The 27,155-nt window shown below is 40.2% G+C and overlaps 1 protein-coding gene across 1 annotated transcript; it reads right to left on the bottom strand.

Annotated features, from left to right (window-relative positions):
- Positions 1-13: 13 nt before the first annotated feature.
- Positions 14-21,742, bottom strand: ANKS4B (ankyrin repeat and sterile alpha motif domain containing 4B). The gene is made up of 2 exons (XM_075528372.1): positions 21,554-21,742; positions 14-1,289 (listed from the first exon to the last, which is right to left on the bottom strand). The coding sequence occupies exons 1-2, from the start codon at positions 21,715-21,717 to the stop codon at positions 200-202; spliced, it is 1,254 nt and encodes a 417-aa protein (XP_075384487.1). The 5' UTR covers positions 21,718-21,742; the 3' UTR covers positions 14-199.
- Between the last annotated feature and the right edge of the window lie 5,413 nt (positions 21,743-27,155).

Below are 27,155 nucleotides of genomic sequence, written 5' to 3'. Positions count from 1 at the left end.
CCCAAGTCTCTTTGAGTTTCTCACCGGTGGTTTACTGGGAGGAACACAGAGTATGGCCAGTGCAGACTGGAGTTTCTTTCTCTAACAAGCTCGAAACTTTCCAGAGGGGGTTGGGTCAAAAGGAAGTGTTCAGTAATCCCCATGGGCTGCACCATCACCTCACTGTTGAGGCTTTCCTCTGTTGACCCAACACTCTCCATCAGAGGCTGGTGTCAACCAGCTGCCCAGGATGCTGGATCACCTGCTTCCTTCTGTTGACAGCACTAAGAACTTTCTTCCTGGGGCCCAGCTGCATTTGAATGCTCTGGAGGTCCTCATCTGAGCAAAGCAACAGGGCTTCTAGATCAATCTGCTCTCTCATGAATACAGGAAAGAATTCTTCCAGATGGTGCGCTTGCAAGAACACTTCCAGGGGAGTAGCGTCAGCCACATCTTCCTCCCACTCCACTTCATCTTTATCCCAAGGCAGACCATCATCATGGCCACTTTCCTCGCCCTCTTCATCAGCCTCCGTTTGGCCAGCCTCTGCTGTTTCCTGTCTCTGAAACCATTCACTGGGTATTTGAAGCCCCGACTCCCTCTTCCTGTCTATGATTTCTTCGGGGCTCAGTATCCGGTTCCTTCTAAAAATTATACTCCCTAGACCTGGACGGTTGAGAATGGATTCCTGTTGTCCGTGGTTGTCTTCCTTTGCTGACAACTGGAGCTGATCTTTGAAGTCCTCCGGGAAGGAGTCCTCATCCTCCTCTGCAAACACTTCCATCACGGTTCTCTGCCCACTCCGGCCCTCTTTTCCTCCCTGCTCTGCTGTATCTTTGTTCTTCTTGAACTTTAATTGGAAAGTATCTTTGATGCCCTTCGACAATGATCCCAATGTACTGGAAGCAGAAGCATGTGAAAAGGATGACTTAGAGAAGGTACCCTTAGGAGAAGAAAGCGTCCCCGAGTCCTCCTTGCTGGATGTACGGGCCATCTTGCTTTGATGCTTCTCCTGAAGCCTCCCGCACTCTTTAATCTGCCTCCTGGCGTTCTTCTGCGCCTGCTCCTTCAGCCTGGTCACTTTCTTGGGGTTCATGATGTTCTGGGTAGTGGCGGCCTTATCCAAGAGAGCGACACATTGATATTGTTCCCTACTGGCGGCAGCATCCAGTGGAGACTGAAAATCATTGTCAAGGGCAAAGATGTTAGCCCCGAAGTTGACCAGGAATGAGACACAGTGGGCATAGCCATTGGAGGCGGCGTAGTGTAGAGGAGTATTCCCCCAGATGTCACATCTATCGGGATCCCCACTAGAAGAGAAAATGGGAAAAAATATTAATTTTTTTCCCTCTGCACGCAAGGTCTCCAAAAATAAACAACAGAACCAAATACATGCACATGCAAGTTTGTTAGCGATTCAGATGCTGAGGCATCCTCCCCTGCAAAAAAAAATTTAAAAATCCACTGCTGTAGCATCACTTCTGACTTGTCTCCCACCTCCTCTGTCAAATTTATTGAATCAGAATCTTTAGTCTAATGAGATTGACAAATTCTCATGTTCTACCCTGTTTCCCCAAAAGTAAGACATTCCCCGAAAGTAAGACATCCCCCGAAAGTAAGACCTACTTGCAGTTTTGCCTCTCGCTGAAATATAAGGCATCCCGCCCCCGAAAATAAGACCTCCTTGAAAACAAGCCCCCTCAAAGCTACGGTAACTCTGGACTCTGAACCTTAGTGGTGGGCGCCGCCACACAGCTCACTGCTGGCCCCAGCACACAGCCGGAGCAGACAGAAAGTTCACGGTCTCTTTTAATAAAACAATAAATGTGTACCATATTCTTCTTCATGGAAAAATAAGACATCCCCTGAGAATAAGACCTAGTGCATTTTTTGAGAGAGAAAAAAATAATATATGACACTGTCTTATTTTCAGGGAAACAGGGGATGTCTAGAAGCACTGCACTTGTTAAGGCCCAATCCTTTTCCTGGATTCTGATGAATCAGATTTATAACCTCTCCATCGGAACTCTGATTTCCTCTTGTTTTTCAGCTATGATGCATTCTTCTCCTAGTCCCTCCCAACCCCAAAGAAACACAAACATACACACACACACACAACTTTTACAAACTTCCTCTGAGAAAGGTAATTAGCAGAAAGGTAAAATAAGGCTCAGTGAGCTTCGCTGAATGGATTTGTCCAAGAGTACACAAGCAGCCCAGTGTGGTCAAGGCTGTCCCCAGTTTAATTGTCTTCAACCCACTATGCCTTAAATGAACACATCTCAGCTTTTCTGCTTCACACGCTTCAAGGCCTTAAGCTTAACTTCCTAGGACCGTTTCCTCATTTGTAAACAGAGGATAAAATTATTATCTAGTCAGAGGGATTTATGCAGTTAAATAACGCAGGGTGCATATAAGCATTGGAAAATACTCGGCATAAAACATCAGTGGTCTCAAGTCAATTTCATCTTGTGGCAAATATGTCAGATGAAAAATGTTCTCCATTAGAATTTTCTTTCTCTTAATAACCAAGAACCGTTTATTTTCTAAACTAATTCCAGTTGGGCTGCTCTGAGCAACAGTAGCACAAAGGTACTCTGTGTATATATTCATTACTCCTGTTTCTTCCAAACTTTCCCCTCATTTTCCCCTATATTTTATAGTACTTTACTATGGTTATCATAATTACATTGTTTATTCCAATATCATATCTCTGAAGTTTTCAACTATCTTCCAAACAATTCCACCTAAATATATCAAGTGTTCCTCAAACTCCATGTGGCCAAACTAAACTTATTTCATCTTTAAAAAGATATTCATCTACAGGATTTCTTATTTCTGCCAATACTTAATTTGATGTCCCACGGGCTCAAAAGCTTGAGCTTATCCATTGCTTCTTTAAAAGAAGTTTTAATTTTGTTGTTTTTGCTTAGAATGTGCAGAGCAAAACATACAACAATTCAGCAGCTCTTACATGAAAATTCAATGATATTCATTGCATGCTTCAAATTGTATAACTGTTCTCAGCCAACTTTTCTGAGCTCTTCTTCCACCACTAATGTAAACTGACTAAACCTAAGTTTCACGTGTAATCTTTCAAGTTGCTGTTTTCAACTTGGTCTCACAAATAGTTCTTAAAAGTGTATAATGGGGGTCAAGATGGCTGCCTAGACACATGGACAGCAAACATCTCTCTACAACAAACACAGATACTATCAACGTATTACGTCGCTAGATTGGGGACAAAGAGGATTGCCTCCCCAGTGCCTGCATCGGGCCCCAATACCCAGGTTGGAAAGAGATTGGGCACACTAAGACACCTACGGGAAAGATCCAAACTGAGCATGCTCAGACACAAGCTCCCTGAGCCCAGATGGGAGTTCCACCTGGGCACACACACGAGGCCCAGCCACATGACATCAAACAGGTGGGCCTAGACTCAGCCACTAGGATTGGCCCATGCCCTCAAGCACACCTCACCCAGCCAGCGGGTGGGACAGAATAAGAGCCAGGCGCACAGCCAGGCATACCTCTTGGGCTTGGCACCAGCTCTTGGTACCTGCTCTTGGCTCGCTGTCAGTACCTTTTTTACTCTGCGCTGGCTCAGGAGCATGCTGTAATCAGAGGGCTTCCTGAGTGTGCAGTGCGCATGCACCTGCCTGCCCCCTCAGGGCGCACTTCCTCTTGTCCTGGGGATTCCCCAGTTTTGCATGCATTGGTTGCTAGCTCTCTGTTCCTGTATTCTTTCCATTTGTTTTATTGCATCAGTTACAAATCCCAGCAGGGCTTTCCGTGAGGCCTGGCACACTTTCCAGAAATAGAGTGCACCTTTCTGAGACTGTGTGTTAGTCTGGGTAGACTAGAGAAACAAATCCATGGACACACATGTGTGTGTAAGGAAAAGATTTATATACAGGAGCAACTGAACATTGAGAAAGCATCCCAGTCCAGTCCAGATCAAGTCCATAAGTCCGATATTAGCCCATATGTCCGATATCAATCCATAAAGTCCTCTTCAGACTCATAAAACACATGCAGTGACTCTGAATGCAGAAGATCACAGGCTAGTGGGTAGAAAGTCTTTGGATCCAGTGTCATTGGAAACATCTCAGTGCTGACAGGGGTCTCTCTGTGGCTTCTCTGGCTTCCGAGGTCTGGTTGTGTCCATGTGGCTTGTCTTCTGCAATGTCTCCCAGAGAGTAGCAGAGAGAGAGAGAGATGTGTCTTCCACCTCCAAGAAGAAAGTACCAGATTTCCCAGGATTCTCAGGCGAAGGCCATGCCCACAGAAGTCTCATTGGCTATCTCCTGACTGACAGCCTAGACTCCACCCTTACACTCTTAATCCTTAAATTGACACCAGATTAGGTGCCTACCACAGACTGTAATACCTGAAACTTTCCCTTTCTTCCATAAAGACTCACTTGGATTACAAAAGTGTTTCTGCTACGTGAATTCTTTCAGCATTGCAAAGCAAGAACCATGGTATCAACCCAATCCAGAAACGTAACAAACACGGAAGAAAAATCCGAATCTTGGAAGACAAGATAATAGCTCAGTGAACTGAAATGTCAATATTCAAATACCAATATTCCTCCACACCCAAGAGGCTGTGGGTGCAGACAAAAGAAGGGGGAGTGGATGGATCCACTTTGTCTGGGAGGAGGATGGAGCAGAGGTTGAACTAACACTGTTTCCCCAGGAGACCCAAGAACTCTGAGGAGGTAGAAGCCCACAAGCTAGCAGGTGAACAGGAACTACAAGATTCAGGTGGGACCTTTTACTTTTCAATTTTCTCTCTCTCTCTCTCTCTCTCTCTCTCTCTCTCTCTCTCTCTCTCTCTCTCTCTCTCTGCAACTTTTATTCCTCACTGAACCTGTTGGCAGGCCATTAGGGCAGCACCAACCCACTCCTCACCGCAATGCAGCTACTGCCTAGGACTTGCAGCTAAGGACAACAACAACAAAGCCCCTTTCTCCTTCCTAAATTCGCACAGCTACAGGAAAAGGATGCCAAGGACAAACTCCCCACCGCTCATTTTACATGCTAGGTAGGAGAGCACACAGGCACAACACACCAAAGGAATGCTAGCTGCATATACTCCACTGTTCTCTGGGTCTGAAGGGACAGCCTGCCCAAACAGCACTATTTTGTTTATTTATTTATCCATTTATTTGCTCTTTGTTCTGTGTTTTCTATCATTCCCTTTTATGTACCACTTGTCAGTCAAATGTCCCCACATGACTCGGCTACTCTCATGTCAAGGCGACAGCAGGCAATCTCAGCCCATATGAACCAGCACAAGATAAGCACAAACATGTAATCAGTACATAGAGGCAAAGGAATTTACTAAAGAATAAAAGGCACTGGAACTACCCGAAAAAGAATTCAGAAGAATAATGTTCAGATGCTCTCAACAGATGGAGGAAGGATCAAGAGAGCTATAGGAAAATTAGAAACTTTACAACAATGACAACAAAACAGAAATCCAGGAGGTTAATAGTAAGATAAGGATCCACATGTGACCTCCTCCCTGGGAGATGGACGGCAGAGAACGGGGGGAAGGGAGACTCCAGATAGGGCAAGATATGATGAAATAACGATGTATAAATTACCAAGGGCTCATGAGGGAGGGGGGAGCAGAGAGGGAGGGGGAAAAAAAGAGGACCTGATGCAAAGGGCTTAAGTGGAGAGCAAATGCTTTGAGAATGATTGGGGCAGGGAATGTGCGGATGTGCTTTATACAATTGATGTATGTATCTGTATGGATTGTGATAAGAGTTGTATGAGCCCCTAATAAAATGTAAAAAAAGAAAAGGGAAAAAAAAGAAAATGATTAGGGCAAAGAATGTACAGATGTGCTTTATACAATTGATGTATGTAAATGTGTGATTTGTGATAAGAGTTGTATGAGCCCCTAATAAAATGTTTTGAAAAAAAGATAATAGAATTCAACAATACATTAAAAGAGCAAAGCCGAAGAATTGAAGCAATGGAAAGTCGAATCCATGAGCTCGAAGGAAAATCTCTAGATTCTAATCTTGAAGAATAACAGTACAGTTAATAAACTAGACCTCCTCGGCATGTACAGAAGACTGCACCCACAACAGCACAGTGTGCTTTCTTCCCCAGGGCACATGACCACAGAGTAAGCCTGAGTACATTTAAAATATCAAGATATTACAAACCATCCTTTCAGAGCACAATAATATGCAATTAGAAATCAACGATTAAAAGCTCAAAGGGGACAGGGACCAAATATATAAATACTGAAGGACAGCCTGCTTAAAACTACTTTGTAATTAAATAAATAATAACATTTTTAAATTCCTTGAAACATCTGAGAACAAAAATACTACCATATATAACAAAGCCTTTAGGACTCAGCAAAAGCTGTGCTCAAAGGGCAATTTATAGCAATAAACTTGCACATTAAAAAAGGGTGTAATGGAAACAATAATTTATCCCAGCATTTGCAAAAATTAGAATAAGAGCAACAAAGTAAGCACTTACTTACTATAAGAAAAAATATATTCTAATCATATACAACAGGGATACTATAGTTTTCAGTATCTTTTTTGACTGGATATCTTTACTGTCCTCTGAATTGCTATTAATAAATAATTCAGTAGAGAAACCAGATGAAATAAAAGTAATATTTATTCATGGTGATCAGTTAAATTATTTGCCTAACTTAAGAATACTAACTACTGTGCATAACGCTCAATTTGACATGAAATGATAGTCTGAATCTACCTGTGGAACATGCCGGTTACTTTCAGGGCTTGAAGATACATTAAAATATGATTGGTTTGAGGAAGATGCCTTAAAATTTTAAGTTAGAAAAGAGGAGAAAAAAATGATTAGGGCAAAGACTGTACAGATGTGCTTTATACAATTGATGTATGTATATGTATGAACTGTGATAAGAATTGTATGAGCCCCTAATAAATTGTTAAAATTAAAAAAAAATTTAAGTTAACCTGCATGCTGTAAATGTGTTTTGTGTTTCAATAAGAAAGAATTTTTTGAATGTAAAAAAAGAATATATATATATATATTAGAGCAGAAATAAAAGAATAAGAAAACAGAAAAACAATAGTAAAAATGAACAAGACCAGAAGTTGGTACTTTGAAGGGATTAACAAAGTTGACAAACCACTGGCAAACTTAACAAAGGAAAAGTAAATATCAAGAATAAAAACTGAAAAAGCAACATTATAATTGAACATATAAATGAAAATTTAAAAGATGGTAAAACAATATTATGAAGTATTATACTCCAATAGATTTGAAATGTTAGATGAAATGGACAAATTTTTAGCAACACAATGCCTAACTAAGTTCACACAGACTGATGTAGAAGACCTCAACAGAACTATAACAAAAGAAGAAAACGGATCAGGTCATTAAAGTAAACAAAAAAGTTCAGGACCAAATGATTTCACCACGGAATGCAACCAGGCACTCAGAAAAGACCTGACACCAATTCTACTCAAACTATTCCAGAACATAAAAAAAGAAAGCTAACCCCAGAAGTCATTTATGATGTGGGCATAACACTGATACCAAAACCAGGTAGGTACATAATGTGATGTCAATTTGAGAGGGTTATGAGTGAAAGGGTGGAGTCTAGTCTGTCAATTGGATCATAGCCAACGAGGCCTCTGTGTGGGCATGGTCTTCTCTTGAGAATTCTGGGAAATCCTGTATTCCTTCTTGGAGGCAGTAGACACTATCTCTTTCTCTCAACCCTTGGAGATGCTCTACTGGCAAGGCTCACTTCCTGTGAGACATCCCTGAGGAGAAGCCACATGGACCTACCCTGATGCAGCCCAGGGTGCTGGAAAAGCCATGTGGAGACCTCTGTCAGTGCTGAGATGCTTGCAATGCCACTGGATCCAAAAACTTTCTACCCACTGACCTGTGATCATCCTGCATTCAATGTCATTGCATGTGTTTCGTCAAACTGACAAGGCCTTTATAGACAGGTATTGGACATATAGATAGGTATTGGACTAATATCGGATGTATGGGCGTGGACTGGACTGGGTTGGGATGCTTTCTTAATGTTCAATTACCCTTTATATAAAACTCTCTCTTATACACATGAGTGTCCTTGGATTTGGCTCTCTAGTCTACCCGGACTAACACAACTCCTATAAGAGTGATTAGTGAAACTTACAGGAAATTTGAGTCAAGGGAATGAGGTGACTTTCTGTATTGGAAAAGGTGATTGCACGTCTGTGGATGGGTAAACAAGACTTGACAACCTGTCACTGGGAAAAACACTTACCATTATTTATAAAGACCTCAAGAGAAAATAAGCCTGGTATTCTGCAACTAATTGGACACCTTTGACCTAGTGTTAATCCAGCCCTTGGTGACCCTTGTGCTATAGGCAACTGGGACTTTAGCCTCTGTTATTTTCAGGTGCACAGCAGCCTCCATAGGCCATACCAGAAGCCTCGGATTTGGAAATCCCATCAAGCAAGCTGGATTGTAGCTTAAACTCACCTGTAGCAGATTAAGGAACTGACGTACTCCATGGATTTAGGGATAAAATGCTCTAGTGTGAAAAGAAGCAGATGACCCATCCCAGTGGGATGGAATTGGGGGCCACTGGGATTTGGTTCAGCTCTTGTGCTTTGGGGGTACACAAGGATTGGTAGCTTGAGACTACAAGATATTTATAATGTCCATGCTCTCTTTGCTTTTTTTATGACACGTGTTAGTATATGAGGCATGGTTTTGCCTTTGTGAATGAACATTATTGAAAGTTTTGCCCTATCTCCTACCCTCATTGTTCATGTAAACAGTGTCCCATCACATAAGTTTTTAATCAGTACAAGTCAACAATTCATGTATTATGGTCTAAAAATCTAGCCTATAATTGTACAATGTATTTTTCTTAAGAGTGTTTTAAATTCTATCGTTGGCTAACTTAAAGATACTACCAATAGAATTACCTAATGCCCCATAGGGATGATTTATAATGTTCACCAATAAAATGATAATGATGTCTGTAAAGTTAACCAGAGACATATATAAACCAGATATGTGAATGGATTTTTAGCTCAAACTTAATTATAGCCCTAATCTAAGAATGATTACCTCCTATGACATGGCCCTACTCGATACGCACCCTCATGAAGAGATCACTGAAGATATGGGTGCTATCGCAAAGCATAGAAAAAAATAGAGTGGTGTCTGACTATCCGAAAGAATAGTGTCTGGAGTCTTAAAGGCTTGTCTTAAAACAACTAGCCATCTAAGTCAGGCATTGGTTAAATCTCCATGGATGAAACGCACTGCCTTGTGTAATCGAAGGACTGTAAATAATAAAATCCACATCCAGAGAAGGGAGCAGTATTAGAATTTAAATTCTGACCATTTCATTTGAAGAAGGCTATGGATGACAGTGGAAGCCCAAAATACATTTACAGAGTTCCCACATGGATCAATCATCCAATAAAATCCCCTCTGATCATAGTCCAGAGATATGAATAGGCTTGTTATCAGAAAGAATGGATTGTAAAGTGGATTATGGCAGAGGTATTTAGGTTAAAATGTAAACCTTTATCATTTGATCTCCCTTTTGACCCACATTAAAGTTGGTTCAGTTAATATTTTCTACTTCCCTTTTGTTGAGGTTCTTCTATTTTATTTTGTCCTTATTGTTCTTCTTTTAATTTGGTTTTGTTTTTTGTTTTGCATGTGCTTCTGTATATTAAATTCAGGATATATAAATCTATAGTGACAATAACTGGATTAATTCCCTAAGGCATGACAGGGGAGGTTGGGAGGAAATGGGGAGCCAACAACAATGAGTACAAGAAAGAAATAATTGTTATGGATATTGTGCAACTCTTCTTAATATTATTAAATTTATGAATTGTATCATATGTGAATCATATGAAATAAACTATTTTCAAGGTTCTGGTGAATAGAATTCAACAATATATCAAAAATAACACTTTGGTTAATTGGGACCCATACCAGGTATGTAAGGATGTTTCAACAAAGAAAAACAATCAATGTAAGTCACCATATAAATAAAACAAAGGATAGAACTTCATGATCCTATCAATTGATGCAAAATAGGCTTCTGATAAAATCCAACAACCACTCCTGATAGAAATACTTAGCGGAATGGAGATGGAAGGAAACATTCTCACAACTATGAAGGTTATATAAGCAAAATAAATGACAACATTCTCAATCAATAGGGAGAAACTGAGAGCATTCATCTTGCAAATGAGAACCAGACAAAAATTACCTTTGTCCTTGTACTAGCAGTCTTAGCAAGAGCTACTGGAAACCAAAAAAGAAATTAAGGGTATTCAAATTGGCAAAGAAGTAAAACTCTATCTGTAGGTGATATGGTTCTATATAGAGAAAACCCTAATGACTTGACAAAAAAATTGTTGGAAATAATCAAAGGACATGGCCAGTAATAAGCTCAACATAGAAAAATCAGATGCCTATATACTAACCAGGAGAGCACTGAAAATGAAATCAAGTAAAAAAATACCATTTACAATAGCCACATAAAAGATGAAACACTTAGAAATAAACCCAACTTTGAAACAACAGGCTTCTACTAAGACAACAGACCACTACTACAATAAAACAAAAGAAACCTACATAAATGGAAGAATGCCCCCATGTTCCTGGATAGGAAGGCTTAATATTGTAGAAATGTCAATACTACCCAACCCAGTCTATAAATATAACAAATTCCAAATCATATCCCAACTTAATTCCTTACAGTGGTTCTCAACCTGTGGGTCCTGATCACTTTGGGAGTCAACTAACTCTTTCACAGGGGTTGCCCGATTCATAACAGTAGCAAAATTACAGTTATGAAGTAGCAGCAAAAATAATTTTATGGTTGAGGTCACCACAACATGAGGAACTGTATTAAATTGTCACAGCATTAGGAAGGTTGAGAACCACTGCTTTAGAGGAATGGGAAAACTAATTACCACCTTTATATGGAGAAAAAGGAAACCCAGTATAAGCAAAGAACTACTTAAGATGAAGAAAACTGGAGACCTGTCACTACCGATTTCAAAACTTATTACACAGCCACTGTAGTCAAAGCTGTCTAGTACTAGTACACTAATAGATATGTAGGTCAATGGGACTGAAAAGAGAACTCAGAAATAAATCCATCCAACTACAGACAACTGACCTTTGACAAAGGGTCAAAGCACATTAAATGAAGAAAAGCGAGTCTCTTCCACAAATGGTTCTGGAAAGATTAGATTTATGTCTGTAGAATGAAAGAGGTTCCATATTTTACCCCATATATAAACAGGGACTCTCAAGATGGATTGAAGACCTAAATGTAAATCTCAACACTATAAACATCATTAATGTGAAAGTAGAAACAGATGTAAGTGCCTTAATACAGGGTATAGACATACTATCAAACATAAAGAAGAAAAATGCACAGCAGAAGACAAAATAGATGATTGACTATTAAAAATAAGATGCTTGAATTCATCAAGTTCATCAAATGAAAAGAGAAGCCACAGAGTAGGAGAAAAATATTAGAAATGTCCGATGGAGCAAGGGACCAATCTATAAAGTCTATAGAACACTATAACCAAAAAAAGACAAAGAATCTAGTTAAAAATGAGCATAGGACATGGGCAGGTCACCAAATAAAGACATCCAGAAAGCCAATAAACATACAAAGAAGTGCTCACAATCCTTAGCCATCACAGCCATGAAAATCAAAACATCTATGAGATACCACCATACACCATCTTTGACAACGAAGCAAAGAACGAAACAAAATAGAAAATAACAAACCTCAGAGACCGTGTGGAGAGAACCGGAATGCTCATACACTGTTGATGCCAGTGTAAAAATATGCAACCACTGGGGAAACCGGCAATACGCTACCTCAAAAAATTGTTCATCGAAATTAAAATATGACTCAGCAATCTCTCTGCTAAGTATCTATCCTAAAGAAGGAAGAGCTGTAACATGAATAGACGTATACACACCCATGTGTCTTCAGCACTGTTCCCAACAACAAGAAGGGGAAACAACATAAGGGCCCCACAGTGGGAGAATGGCTAAAGAACCGTGGATACATACACACGATGGAATACTACACACCACTAAAGAATGATGATGACACTGTAAAGCACCTCATTGCAAGAATGAAACTGGGGGACATTATACTGAGTGAAAGTAGTTGATCATGAAGGATAAACATTGGATGAGACCATTGTTAAAAGGGAAATATTGAGAAAAAAGTTTCCATACTCAAAGAAACAGACGTTGATGGCTATTATGGGTCCAGGGCCTTGGGGACTTGCGGGGGGGTGGAGGTGGACAAGAAAGGAATGATGAAGCAATAGTCTAGAGAGGGTAGGCAGAGTTTAAGTAGGGCAAAGGGAAGACAGTACACCACAAAACGAGAGGGGAAACCAAAGGGGACTAAGGGAGTAAAACAAGCTATTGGGGAATTTGATACATAGTTTAAGTGGTTGAATGTAAAATTAATTATCCAAAATGTAACTCCCATTTAATTCACAATAGTTTAAAAGTAAAAATTATTTTTTAAAGAATATAGTGTTCAGGCTTTTATTACCAGTTTTCTAAACTATTGTTTGGTTTTAAGGCTTCAGGGTTTAAGGTTTAAAGATTGTCTTGGAGAGATTATGCAGCCTCCATGACCCCAAAAACTCTGGGTTCACCCATAAAAATTGGAAATTCTGTTCTTCATTTTCCCTCTTTTGATCCTGATTCTACCATAAAATTTAATCAAAATGTTCAGCCTCACGGCAAAAGAGGAAACAGTTGATAAAGCCAACATTCCATATTGTTCTCCTATTTCTGACTCTCCTTCATTCTCTGATGATCCAGGAAAATAGAAGCCAATTATTATTCCTCCCCCACTCGCAAGCAACAAAGTAGGAAGTAACACACACCATTAAACACATTAATAGGTCAATGAATTGAGTTGTCTCATGAAACCATTACCCTTCCAAACTAGAGAACCATGACCCATAAGGTATTTGATTGTCCATAGGCTTGTACAAATGATTGGGCCGGGATATGCAAATAATGTGTGTGAAACCCTAGTAGAGGGGATGGCCATTTAAGAAGCAGAGAGAGAGAGAATTCCTTAGGCCATAAGGAAGAGCTACCATTGGAGACTTCAAAACCCCTGCCTGATGTGGCAGAGGTCATCCCAAGCAGTGACTCGAGGCTGAGGCTAGAAGACCAGAAGACGGCGCAGAGGAGCATCAAGATCCTGAAACTGTGACACAGAGCAGTGAGTAGGCTTCTTGGTCACAGAGGCAGAGGTCAGGGACCTCATCGCTGAGAGGCTGAGGACCAAAGAGAAATGCTTGGTTGCTGGCCGAGGAATGTACTGCTGTGAACCAAAGACTGTGTCCATGTTTTCTGACCCTGGCTTGTGGTAGACTTCCCTAAGCACCCTCCATAATAGGGTGTGATCTGTGAGTTCGGTGTTTTCATTGCAATGAATTAACAAAACGAGCAGAGAAGGGAGCGTGTTGTGGGAGGAATGGTTGAAGAGAGAAAAGGATAGAGGGTGGAGGCATGCTTGACCTATGTCTTGTGGCACTTGGCCTTGCGTTGCTATGGACTTGAATTCTCCTTCTCCCTTGTAGAGCCAGAGGAGGTCAGATGTTGCCTCCCTGTCATTTTCATACCATGTCTTTCATCTGAGGTACTTTTGAGTGGACATGAACCTCTAACGCTTGTGGTTAGAGTCAGGGACTCCAAAGGACATGGCATGTAATAAATATTCAATGAACTCACAGATCTGGATGTCATATATTCTCTCTCACACGCTCAACCCCTTCCGTTCCCCTGAACATCTATCACTACAATTGTTTCTGTGGCTTTTTAAAAAAAGACTAGTTTTTAGAGCTAATTTTTAAATTTTCCCAAAATAAACTACAGAAAGTAGAGTTTTCATAAGATGCCTCCTTCCTGCATACTGTGCTACTTATTAACATCCTTCATTTCTTTGGAAATTTGGTTACACTTGATTAGTTGATGTTAACACATTATTATTACTTCAAGCGCACAGTTTACAGTGTTGTCATTGTTGTTAGGTATCCTCCAGACTCTTAGCAACCCCATGCACAACAGAACAAAACACTGCCCACTCTGTTGCTATTATCACAACCATGGCTATATTTGAACCCACTGTTGCAGTCAGTGAGTCTATCTCATTGAGAGTCTTCCTCGTGTTGGCTGACACTCTGCTTTCACAAGCATGATGGCCTTCTCCAGGAATTGGTAGCCTCCTGATTACCTGCACAAAGTTGCATCATCCTTACTTCTAAGGAGCAGTCACCTATACTTCTTCCAAAATAGATTTGTTCATTCTTCTGGAAGTCCATGATATATGCTATACTCTTACCAGCTATAATTCAAAGGTACCAATTTTTCTTGTCGTCCTTATTCACTATCCAGTTTTTTTTTTAATTTTTTAATCATTCTATTGGGGGCTTGTACAACTCTTATCACAATCCATACATACATCCATTGTGTCAAGCACATTTGTACATTTGTTGCCATCATCATTCTCAAAACATTTGCCGTCTACTTGAGCCCTTAATATCTGCTGCTCATTCTCCCCTCCGTCCCCACTGCCCCCTACCTCATGAACCCTTCGTCATTTATATATTATTATTATTTTGTTATATATTACACTGTCCGATGTCTCCCCCCACCTTCTTCTCTGCTGTCCCTCCCCCAGGGAGTAGGCTATACGTAGATTCTTGTAATCAGTTCCCCCTTTCTACCCCACATATTAAGCAATTGAAAAGGTTATGGCTTGGGATCAGGTGCACTTTAATCCTCTCTGCTTTTTAACACTAAAAAGGTGTTTTGCATCAGATTTCCCTGATACAATATGTCATCTGATTTCTCAGCTGCTGCCCCCATCAGCATTGATTGTGGATCCAAGTAAAATGAAATCTTTGACAGGTAAAATGTTTCTCCATTGATCATGATGCTGCTTATTGGTCCTGTTGTGAGGACTTTTGTTTTCTTTACATTGAAATGTAATCCATACTGAAAGCTATAGTTTTTCATCTTTATCAATAAATGTTTCAAACCCTCTTCATATCCAGCAAATGAGGTTGTGTCATCTGCAAATTGCATATTATTAATGCTGATCAGTGCTGTTGCTAAATTCTTCTTTCACGCCAGCTTCTCCGATTAGCTCAACATTAAGACTGAATAAGAATAGTGAACAGATATCAACCCTGACATATGTCTTTCCTGATTTTACAACTGGAAGATTAAATCTCCATTACCACAAAAATTATTCTGAAGTTCTCATTCTTAACAATGCCCTCCATTGCTTGCTCTGGTCTACAATAGTCTAATGCCATTGCATAGTCGATAAAATACAAGTAAACATATTACTGGTGTTTTCTGCTTTCAGCCCAGATTCTGTGTCACAGCCTCTCTTATGACTCTGGCTTAAATTCTGGCAGTGCCCTGTTGATGTGTTATTGCAACCACTTTTTAATTACCTTCAGCAAAATTTTACTTGCATGTGATAATGATATTGTTTGATAATGTCCACACTCTGTTGGGCCCCCTTTCTTTGGAGTAACCACCTTATGGATCTCTTCCAGTCAGGTGATCATTTAGCTTTCTTCCAAATTTCTTGGCATACTTGACTGAGCACCTGCAGCACGATATGAGCTTGTTGAAACTTTTCACTTGTTAGTCCATCAATTCCCAAAACCTTGTTTGTTGCCAATACCTTCAGTGTACCTTGGATTTCTTTCGTTGGTTCTTGATCATATGCTGCCTCCTGAAATGAGTGATCATCACCCAATTATTTTTGGTTCAGTGGCTGTGTCTTCCTTCCACTTTCTTTTGGTGCTTCCTGGGTCCCTCGGTATTTTGCCCATAATTTACACTAGGGTTTGTTTCTTTTGCATTGTACAGTTCTATGGATTATGACAAATGCACATTGCATGTCCACTATTACGGAATCACTGGACATCACGGCTCCCATTATTCCTTTTTATCTCCTCATCTTGTGAATTTTTAGCAATGCTGGTTGGCATAGAATTTTCACTTCCCCTGCAGGAGACTTAGATTGGAGTGTCCTAACCCATGCACCTCAAGTGCAGCCACTCCTGTATGCCATGTGTTGTGATGCTGAAGAGATTTCAATGGAGCTTCCACACTTAGGCAGACTAGGAAGAAAGATCTGGCCAACTTCATCTGAAAACTAGCCAAGCAAAACCCTGTGCACCACAATGATCATGGATCATTGATCTGACCCAGTGGATCATGGGAATGGTGCAGGACTGAGCAACATTCTGTTCTGTCGTGCATTGGATTGTCACAAATTGGGGGTCCAGTAACAAAAGAATTAATTTGTAATATTTTGATGGCTGCCTCCCTATTTGTGTATTATGCTTCAGTGCGCAAGGCCCTTTCCACTTTGCAATATCTATACTTCCTAGCAAAGAAGTTTCAAGCTCAACTAAATAAGTCAAGCAAGTAATATGAGTAAGTGATTAATCTTTTATTCTTTAATGAAGTCACAGGTTAGAGCAACCCCCACCTCAAAAGAGCAGCTGTCACTTCACTCCGGCGACCTTGGATGAAAGCAGACACAACATTGGCAGAACTTCCCCTTTCCAAACAAAATACAATTTTCTTGTGAAATTTTGCGATGTGCAAATATTGGCTCAAATTTAAAAGAAAAATACAGTGAAGTCCAAATAAACACACACACGGTTAGATCCTGCCCCTAAGCTGGCAGTTGGCAACCTCCCCAGAAGGAGAGAAAACATCACAGACAGATGATACAGCCAGGAATAGATATCAGTGTGACTAGGCGGGGAGGCGAGGGCATGGAGTTGAGGGCAAGAGAGCTGAGGAGAAAGGAGAGGGAAAGAAAATGAAAGTGAATCCAAAGAAAGCAAACATTAACCCTCACAGGTATGTCGGGAGTGTCCAATTTAAAACCAGCCACCTTCCAGAGGGCTCTGGTCCTTCAACCTGATTTCAGTGTTTTGGATCAGAAGAAGTCAGGCACGCTCAGCCTTGGCAGGCTTGTGTATCTAAGAGAAGTATAGTGCTTTACCCCGGAGCTGTGGTTTTCATTTTTATTTATTTAAACCAAGAAAAATATTCAAAAGACTCCTTAAATACACAAGGCATCAAAGAGCTATTGTATACCATCCAAGATGTTGCTATAAACATAAGCAAACATACGGATTATATTTGTCTGACTTGGATCCGTTTTTAAAAGTTATTGGGAGAAGGTATATGGTAGGGTTTTGACGAACTGGGGTTAATGCTACATTCTTAAAGACAAAGGATGGGGAGGATGTTCTCAACTCAGTGGATCTGAAATGATGCTTCCAAAATGAGAGGAACAGCAGAAAGCCTGAGATGACCCCAAAGGTGGTTGTGGCTTCAAGAAAATTTCAAAAGCAAAAATTCAGACTTACAAAGGGAGTGTTCCTCATACATTTAAGGAAGCTATGTCCACTTGCAAAGATTCTGTATACAGGCAACAACGTAACCAAATATATTTTCTGTTGACTAATTTCACTGGATCCCACTCTATTTTAATCTAAGACAATCATATAGTTTCTGATCCTGGCTCTCGTCCACATTTCTCCTTAGAATCATTACCTATATCTGCCGGGTATTCTCACACTGGCCCCTGTTTTGATCATCTGAATCTAGCATTGATGCTACACAATTTCATTGGCCTGAACTTAATCTACTGTTTATTTATTCTTGATTTTCTAAAACACACACACGGGAGAGTTGTGGTTTTGCTGTTTTCCCCAACTCACATTTTGTTCTTGCCTTTTTGGTAGCTCAATGCATTGGGGTCATCGGTTTGAAAACTGGTTTGCTATTAGTGCCACAGAATAGGTAATTTGTGTTTATTAAACTACTCTGAGCATCGATTTCATTCCATGTTCTCTTTGTGAAGTTTATTTCACTTTGTGTGTGTGTGTGTGTGTAATTTTCAGAACAAAATTATTCTTTCAAAAATGTCTTTCTACCTAAGAAAGAAGATTCGGCCTCACTAATAATCAAAGAAATTCAAATTAAAACAATATACCACCTATTCCTTTGTCTTTCAGATAAGCAACACTTGAAAGGAACAATCGCACTGAATTCCAGCAAGACTATGGGGCATTTGATGATGCTGGATAATACATAAAGTGGTTCACATTTCCAGCTATAACCCAAGCTTTTAGAGCCTGGAACCCTTCTGAGTCAGCAATGCTGCCTCTAGGAATTTATTCTAAGGAAATAGTGAGACTTTTGGCATGATTAAAAGAATCAAATTCAATGTCATAAACAAACAACTTATTAAATATGCCAGGACAAAACTTCCAAACAGAATATAGTAATTTTAAAAATGTGGTGTGAATCTCAATGTTTAAGTGAAAACAGTAGGTAATCTATTGCCAAGTAATTTGAAGCCAGTATATGAAAAGTTTGTGTCATGTGATTGCCTTTTTAAGGGACAGAGGATAAGGAGGATGTTCATGTGTGTGCATGTACTCAGCCCAGCAAGGGGAAACAGAACAGGCACTCAAAGTTAGTGAAGCAAAATTTAGGGTGATTTTTCTCTATTATATCGATCCTTCCAATTTGATATAAAGTTTTACAGTACATATGGGGTTCTTTTCAGTTCAGTAAGAAAAAAGTTTTATTTCCATTTTTTAGAAAATAGAAACAACACTACACACACACACACACACACACACAAAGATTGTGTTCACTTTAAAGGCAAATGGGAAAAAATTGTAATTGGGACCAACTTTATAATTATTAATTTTCATCACTGACTTGTGGAAGTCTTGCTGGTACAATGACTTGATGTTTGGCTGCTAAACAAAAGATTGGCAAGTTGAACCCACTAGCTGCTCCTCAAGAGAAAAAAAAAATCCTAGCAATCCACTCCCAACAGTTTACAGACACGCAAACTCTAAGGAGCAGTTCCATTCTGTGACAGAAGGCTTTTAAAGCCAGAATGGACACAATGGAACACAACATCATCAAATTAAGATAAAAGAAGGTAGAAACCCAGCTTTCGAATAAAACCAATTTTGACAATTATGTCTCCATCATGTAGTGAGTTAGTTAAAGTTTATTGTGCCAACCTGGCCAATAAACACATGTGAGGTTAATTGAAGGGCAGAGGGATGAATGGCTCAGTGATCCTTGCCTTTCTAGTTCTCGGGTCTCTTGCTTTCTGATGGTCGGACCAGGGTGCAGTTGCCTTAGCCAGTTCCCTGCTTCAGCTGGCAAGGCTCATCTCCTGCAAGACATCCCCAAGGAGAAGCTTCATGGACTTATCCTGATGCAGCCCTGGGTGCTGGAGCAGCCGCGTGGAGACCCCTGCCAACACTGAGATGCTTACACATTCACTGATTCGGCTTTCCTCCTGCAGTTGGTTTCATAGTGCGTGTTTTGTGAGATGGAGGAGGACTTTGTGGATTCGTGTCTAATATATGCACTATGTTGGACTTGTGGGCTTGGGCAGCATGGTGTTGGGATGTTTTCTTGATGTGCACTTACCCTTTTTATAAAACTCTCTGTTGTACACATGAGTTTCTGTGAATTTGTTTCTCTAATGTACCCAGACTAACACATGTAGTAACAGAAAAACATTTCAGTGATCAGATTAGAATGAATTTCATGATTAATTAGAGGGAAAATATCAATTAATATTTTTCCGTTTTAACCTAATCAACAATTTTGATGTAACACACATTCCTGAACATAGGCTATGGCTAAAATGAGTGGTAACCTATCAAAATCCTCACAAGGTTTGGAGTTGTTTTGTTTTTGTTTTAAGTTGAGGCAAGAATAAGTAAAGTAGCAGACATAAAATGCTTCTGAGGGAAAGGAAACCAAACCAGAGATGTATTATAATCAATAAGAAGCTAACAGTGGAGAAAGGCCTGGAAAGTAGAGTTAGAAGAATTTCTATTTCTGTGTTCCATATGCTGTGTTTGTGCCCATATCCAGTGTGTGACCAAAAGTAAAATCAGTTGTTGTTGAATCTATTTTAATTCATGGAGCCCTTCCTAAATATTAGGGAATGGGTTGTTGTGATACTACATTAAGGAAGAAAATGATATTATTATGCCAAATAGTTGGGGGAAAGCCAGAGGAAAAAGACAAGGCTTTCTAGTCCCATAAAGAGTTGCAGTCTGAGTAACCCACCTCGGCATTTCTACCCTGTCCTGGAGAGTGGCTACAAGTTAGAATTGACCTGATGGAAGTTGAGTTTGGTTTGGTTTTCAAAACCAAAACGTACATAGGAAAAGATTAGAAGGCTTAAGAACATATATTTAAATATTTATATTTCCTATATATGTTATATTTTTAATATTCTTAGCTTTAAAAATCACTTTTATAAATCAGTGAAAAATGCTAGCACCCAATATAAAAGTGGTAAAGGTTATGTAGTCACCAAAGTAGAACTGCCGTGGACACTAAACATAAAAAGAATTTTCAATCTTACCAGTAGCCAAAGAAAAGACAACCGTGATAGATCATTTTTGACCTATTAGATTGGCTAAATTATGTATTTTCTGAAAGATAAGTTGTCAATATGCAAATTTTGCCAATAGATTCAGAAATTTATCTTCAAGGAAGGTTTATATACAGGGAAATAATATAACAGAACTGCTTAAACTGGGAGAAACAATTTTTTTTCAAAAGAGGGATTGACTCAGAGATGTATTTTGTTGACTAGAATACTTAGAAATCCCGAAAAAATATCTCACAGAATAATATATATTGACAGAAAAATAACCACGATATACTGAGATTTTGTTAATGCTACTGAAAAGGCTATTTAGTACACAATAAGTGGCATCTATCTCACATTTAAGTTGAGATTCAAAGGATAAGAAGGTGCTGGCCTTCTTATAGGATCTTTAAATTATGCGATCCCTCAATTGAAGACGGAGGAATGCCTTTCCTAAAGACAGAGCACTGTGCTTTGGGGAGCACAAATTGCTCCGAGAACATGGCTTAAGCAGGCAACGGCCAAGCCGTAGGAGCTGTACCAGTTCCCGGTGCGTACAGCTTTCTCCCTTTCTTTAATAAGCCGATGATTTGGACAGTATAAAAAATGGGCAAAGTATTTTTGATGGTTTTTCTGCTTCATCCTGCTATCTCCAAAATGCTACCTTTTCTAATCTGTCTTCTTTTTTGCAAATTCTCAGGGAGGATTTCATTTTATTTTTTAAACAGTTTTACTGGCACATAATTTACATATCATACAATAGTTCAATCGTTCAGTCCTATCCAGGGGAATCGTACAATCATTACCATGTCAATTTTAGAACATCGCCCCCACACACGGTGAAATGGCCTTTAAAAGGAGTTGTGTAACCACAGTCAGTTCTAGTGGTCCCTCCCCACTCCTGCCTTCATTTCCCACTCCTGAGAGCCCCATTCCTTCCCTATCGCCCACTCCCCACTCCTGCATCCCCTCCTCATCTTTCTAACTGATACTGTTTCTTATCTAAGCCGTGGAATGAGCTCACCCTCTGCTGCAGATGATTTCCAGGGCTTCTAAATTCCCATGGTAGGCTGCCAGGAGGGTGGGGGTCATGCCATCTTCGTCAGAAAGGTTCAGATCGCGCTTGGTCGCCTCCTTCAGAAGTTCCAGGTAGCTATCACTAGCAGCTTGGTGGTAGCGGGTAGACATTTTCTGCTCCCAAAGCTTGGCCAAATGCCTCTTTCCGGAAGGGAAGGATGTTGGCCCAGAAGCCTCCCAACAGATCTGGTTAATCAGTAACAAGAAATATCGTCATCCCAGGGCAAAGTTCATCCTAACCTTCCTCCCTGGAAGGCAGCCAGCAAGGTACCTGGTACTGAAAATGGACCTTTTCCCTCTAGAATAATCATGTCATTGAATCCTGAGAACAGTAGGGTCCATCATTAAGTATATTGAGGCAGTTTTATCTTTATTTTATCCCATTAGCAAATCTAGATTCTAATATTATGAAAAGGTGCGTGTGCATGCTCTCACACACATACATCAAAGCAACAAACACAGAAAATAATTTCCACAAGCTGCAGGGTTAATCCAGTTCATTGGGAAAGTGGGTTTACCTTTAATTGTGAATTGTGTGAAGTTTTACAGAGCAAATCCGTTTTCCATGCAGCATACACGTTTCAAGGGGTGGACTGCAATCCCCACTTCTTCCCTGTGTTAACCTTTCCATGACTCCTCCCTTAACCTTTCTAGCCATCTGAACTTTATCGTTGAGCATCTGAACTTTGTCCTTTTAGTCGAAAATGTTTTTTCTAATAGTGGCTACATTCCCAGTGCTACTATTCACTGTATTGTTGTTAGGTACAGGTGAGTTGGCTTCCACGAATAGCATCCTTCTGTACAAGACAAGGAAACACTGTCTGGTCCTGTGCTGTCCTTACAACTGTTAAGCTGGATTGCATCGCTGCAGCCACCAGATCTATCACCCTGAGGGGCTTCCTTTTTTTTTTTTTTTTTGCTGAAATTTGACTTTACCAAACACAAGGTCCTTCTCCAGGCCTATCTCTGTGGTAGCACATCCAACGTATGTGAGACGAATTCTCACCTCGCTCACTTCCGAGGAGGATTCTGGCTATACGTCTTCCAAGACGGATCTGTTTGCTCTGGCTGTCCACAGTACTTTCAATATTATTCCCGAAGACCATAATTCACATGTGGCTTCTTCAATCTTCCTTTTTCAATGGCTCCTTTTCACATGCAGCTGAGGTGATTGTAAACACCATGGCTTGGGGCGGAGGCAACTTAGTCCTCAAAATGACAACATTGTTATTCAATATCTGAAAGAAGGGTTTTGCAGCACATTTGCCTAAGGTAATGTATCCTTTGATTTCTTAACCGCTGCTTTCATGGGCTTGGATCCAAGTAAAACGAAATCCTTGACAACTTTATGTTTTTCTCTTTGAAGCTCTTTAAGTTCTCCTTATAGCCCTCTTTATGGTTTTACTGAAAACTGAGCCACAGGGGTGAGTTCAGTTCTAGGCCTGAAGGATGACTGAGACCATAGTTTCGAGATTTCTACCCCTCTGTCTAACCAGTAAGCCTAGTCGCCTTTATACTTTTGAATTTTGTTTCAGACTTTTTTCCCCACTAGCGTTTGATAGCAGTAGCCAGGTGCCATCTGGTCCTGCTGGTCTCGGGGTACTTTCCATCAACTGCTTGTTCTGTAGACTAGCTCCTGCTTGGACAGTGCGATGGTTTATAATGCCACCCTGGCCGATAAAAACAAGGAGGATTTCTTTTTGCCAAAGACTTGGAGAAAACCAGGCAGACTAGCCTTCAGAGGGAGCAAGTGGAGAGATTCTCCCACATGACTTGTCCCCAGGCAACAATAGCACTTTAACTTTGCTGCCTCTCTTGCCTAAGCAGCAGCTACCTGGAAGAAAGATGGGTGATCTAAAGAATTATTTTAGAATCTACCACCAAGTAAATCTTGGATGAGTACTTTACTCTTTCTGGATCTAAAAGACAAAATCTTGAAGTGCTTGAATGATCCAGAGGCGGTTGTTTCAAGTTTATCCATAGGCTCCTCAGAAGAAAGGCCTGGCGATGTACTGCTGAGAAATCACCTTTGAAAACCGTATAGAGCACAGTTCTACCTTGAGACGTGCGGCCCTTCATGAGCCCATCTTACTTTTAAGGCAACTGGGTTGGGTTATTTGGTGTGCTCCTTTGCTCGGGTAGAGAAAAAAGAGGAATTAAGATGAGTGGTACTTGATATTTCCACTCCATCCACCCCTAAAAAAAAAAAAAAAAACTTCAGCCAAGTACAAACTAAACTTCTCCCTTGTTGTTCTGAAAAGCCATTCACTGCTAATTGGGCAGGGGAGAGGGGGTTGAGAAATCAAGCACTTCTGTAGCTAAAAACACATCTTCTTTAGAGAGGAGGATGCCCCCTCACCCCCACCAAAAGATCTGCCTTTCAAAAGCAGGCTGAATTCATTTGGACTCTATTCATGCCTAATTACAGAAGAGACTCACTTGTATAGTTAGAAAGCATGTTTTTACATAATAAGGGTAAAAAAGAAAAGGTCTAAGTAGACATTTGCTTTTGACAAGATTGCTTCATCTAATGAATGTCTTATAATGAATTTTAATGACAAATGCAAAAACAAAAGGTCTGGAAAATGAAATGGAATTACAAAAGTTCTATTACAGAAAAATTTCCAAGAATTAGGTGAGGCTAAAACAAGGCACCATTAAAACTGTTTCATGCGTTGGACTTGGGCTCATGAAGAAAATGAATTGTCGAGGTAAAGATATTTTTAAATGCACTAGCCAGAAAATGTGACTCAGACAGTGTGCTTGGCGTGGGTCTTTTCTATTCAAAAGAGAGTTAACAACTTCGCTTTCAGTGTAAGCACATATAGCACTTTTAATCTAAGGAGAAACTTATATTTCTCCATTGAAGGTCATTGGTATTAGTTTCCTTAGAGAGTTTGTTTAAGAATACAAGCATGAGGCAATCTAAAGGAATAATTGTCTGTCTCTTTGTTTTTTCTTCTCCAAATGAAAACATTTATTAAAATATCTAAGTTCGGAGTAATTTAACTATTGAAATTGTGATTTCCCTGAAGTATTGATTGAGCTAAATTTAGTAACATAGGTTTCAGACTATTCAAAGTCCTACTTTTCTGTTGAAACAAAGACAAAACTGTTGTTGTACCATCTGGTTTGCATAAAGAATCTCTTGGCAGTCCTCGGCCACACTTTTTATAAATGCTAAATTCCAGATGGCATTAAATTAAAACAGTGGAAAGCTTTTATAAAGGCCTTCAAAAACAAATTCTCCAAAATTTGAATATTAGAGGATTTAAGCAGAGGCTATGAATTTAAATGATACATTTGCATTAACTGTATAAGTATCCCTTTTTTTCTTATGCCTGTTCCCCTTCCTATTTATTATTGATTCTGTGGCTTGAGGATTCCAAAATCTACAGTCAAATAACTCTCTGACCTGTATCTTTCATAAAAGTTGTAAGAACAATGATCAATGGAAAATCAATATTAGCTGCCTTTTGTTTCAAAATATAAGGTACAGTTAGTACCTTTTAGTAGATCATCAAATAATATCAAAACCACTAAGCTCTCATGAAGCTTTTATTTGAACTTGGCAGACAGGTAAATATAAACACTAAGCATCTTGGTGTATATTGTTGTTTGGTTTTGCTCTGTCTTGTTTTTGTGCATGTTATTATCTCTGCAGGTCTGTCTAAATAAGATAGGCTAGATGAAAAATCTGGAGGAAAAAAACCGGACCGACAGTTCCAGGGGGAAATGGGACAGGGGTAGTTGGGGGGTAAGGAAGTGGTGTTAACAAACCCAGGGACAAGGGAAAAACAAGTGATCCAAATTGGTGGTGAAGTGGCTGTGAGAGGCCTGGGAGGGCATGATCACGGGTAATGTAATGAAGAGGCATTGCTGAAACCCAGGTGGGGACGGAGCATGATAGTGGGACAGGAGGAAAGTCCATGAAAATAGAGGAAAGAGCTGGGAGGCAAAGGGCATTTATAGAGGTCTAGACAAAGACATATACATATGCAAATATATATGAGGATGGGGAAATAGATCTATGTGCCTATATTTATAGGTTTAGCATTAAGGTGACAGAAGGACATTGGGTCTCCACCCAAGTACTCCCTCAATGCAAGAATACTTTCTTCTATTAAATTGGCATTCTATGATGCTCACCTTCCCAACACAACCGCTGAAGACAAAGCAGGTGAACAAGCAAATGTGGTGAAGAAAGCTGATGGTGTCCGGCTATCAAAAGATATAGCGTCTGGAGTCTTAAATGCTTGAAAATAAACAAGCAGCCATCTAGCTCAGAAGCAATGCAGCCCACATGGAAGAAGCACACCAGCCTGTGTGATCACAAGGTTCTGAAGGGATCAGTCATCAGGCATCAAAGAACAAAAAATCATATCATCGGGAGCACACCATAATGATATGAATGCTGAGGACAAATGGGTGCATAAGCAAATGTGGCAAAGGAAGCTGATGGTGCCCGGCTATGAAAAGATATAGCGTCTGGGGTCTTAAAGGCTTGAAAGTTAACAAGCAGCCATCTAGCTGAGAAACAACAAAGCCCACATGGAAGAAGCACACCAGCCTGTGTGATCATGAGGTGTCAAAGGGATCAGGTATAAGGCATCATCAGAACAAAAAAATCATTCACTATGAAGGGAGAAGTGCAGAGTGGAGACCCAAAGCCCATTTGTCAGTCACTGGAGATCCCTTGCAGAGGGGTCTAGGGGAGGAGATGAGTCAGTCAGGATACGATGTAGCACCGATAAAGAATACAGCTTTCCTCTAGTTCCTAAATGCTTCCTCTCCTCCTCCTCCCCACTATCATGATCCAAATTCTACCTTGAAAGTCTGGCTAGGCCAGAGGATGTACACTGGTGCAGATAGGAGCTGGAGGCACAGGGAATCCAGGGCGAATGACACCTTCAGGACCAGGGGTGTGAGTGGCGATACTGGGAGGGTAGAGGGAGAGTGGGTTGGAAAGAGGGAACCAATTACAAGGATCTACATGTGATCTCCTCCCTGGGGGATGGACACCAGAAAAGGGGGTGAAGGGAGATGTCAGGGCAAGATATGACAAAATAATAATTTATAAATTATCAAGGGTTCATGAGGGAGGGGGGAGTGGAGAGGGAGGGGAAAAAATGAGGACCTGATGCCAAGGGCTTAAGTGGAGAGCAAATGCTTTGAAAATTATGAGGGCAATGAATGTACAAATGTGCTTTACACAATTGATGTATGTATGGATTGTGATAAGAGTTGTATGTGCCCCTAATAAAATGTTTATAAATAAATAAATAAATAAAGCCAGAGTAAAGGTTACTAGCACAGGTTCTAAAGTCAGAGACACCCCCTTGTCTGCCTGTCTGTGGTACATGGTGGCTGGCATGTTGCTTTGATGGTGGAAGCTATGTCATTAGTGTTGCCATGATAAACAGGTGATAGCACACCTGCCAGACTAAGCATACACTATGAAGAAGGATCAGACTGTTCGGTTCTGAGAAACAGAGTCAACTATAACTATGTAGTTGGAATAAAGCTTTCCACATCTTCATTTGCTGATG

This window comes from Tenrec ecaudatus, chromosome 12 (genome assembly GCF_050624435.1).
Source record: "Tenrec ecaudatus isolate mTenEca1 chromosome 12, mTenEca1.hap1, whole genome shotgun sequence".
Lineage (NCBI taxonomy): Eukaryota > Metazoa > Chordata > Mammalia > Afrosoricida > Tenrecidae > Tenrec > Tenrec ecaudatus.
Note: the sequence above shows the minus strand (reverse complement) of the source record. Positions and strands in the feature narration are given on the sequence as shown.

What these genes read in the sequence shown, in the direction of transcription:
- ANKS4B (XM_075528372.1), bottom strand. Translation starts at nt 21,717, where the DNA reads ATGTCTACCCGCTACCACCAAGCTGCTAGTGATAGCTACCTGGAACTT. An exon ending in GAAATCATCTGCAGCAGAGG is followed by an intron (nt 1,290 to 21,553) that starts GTGAGCTCATTC and finishes TTTCTCTTCTAG; the next exon opens with TGGGGATCCCGATAGATGTG.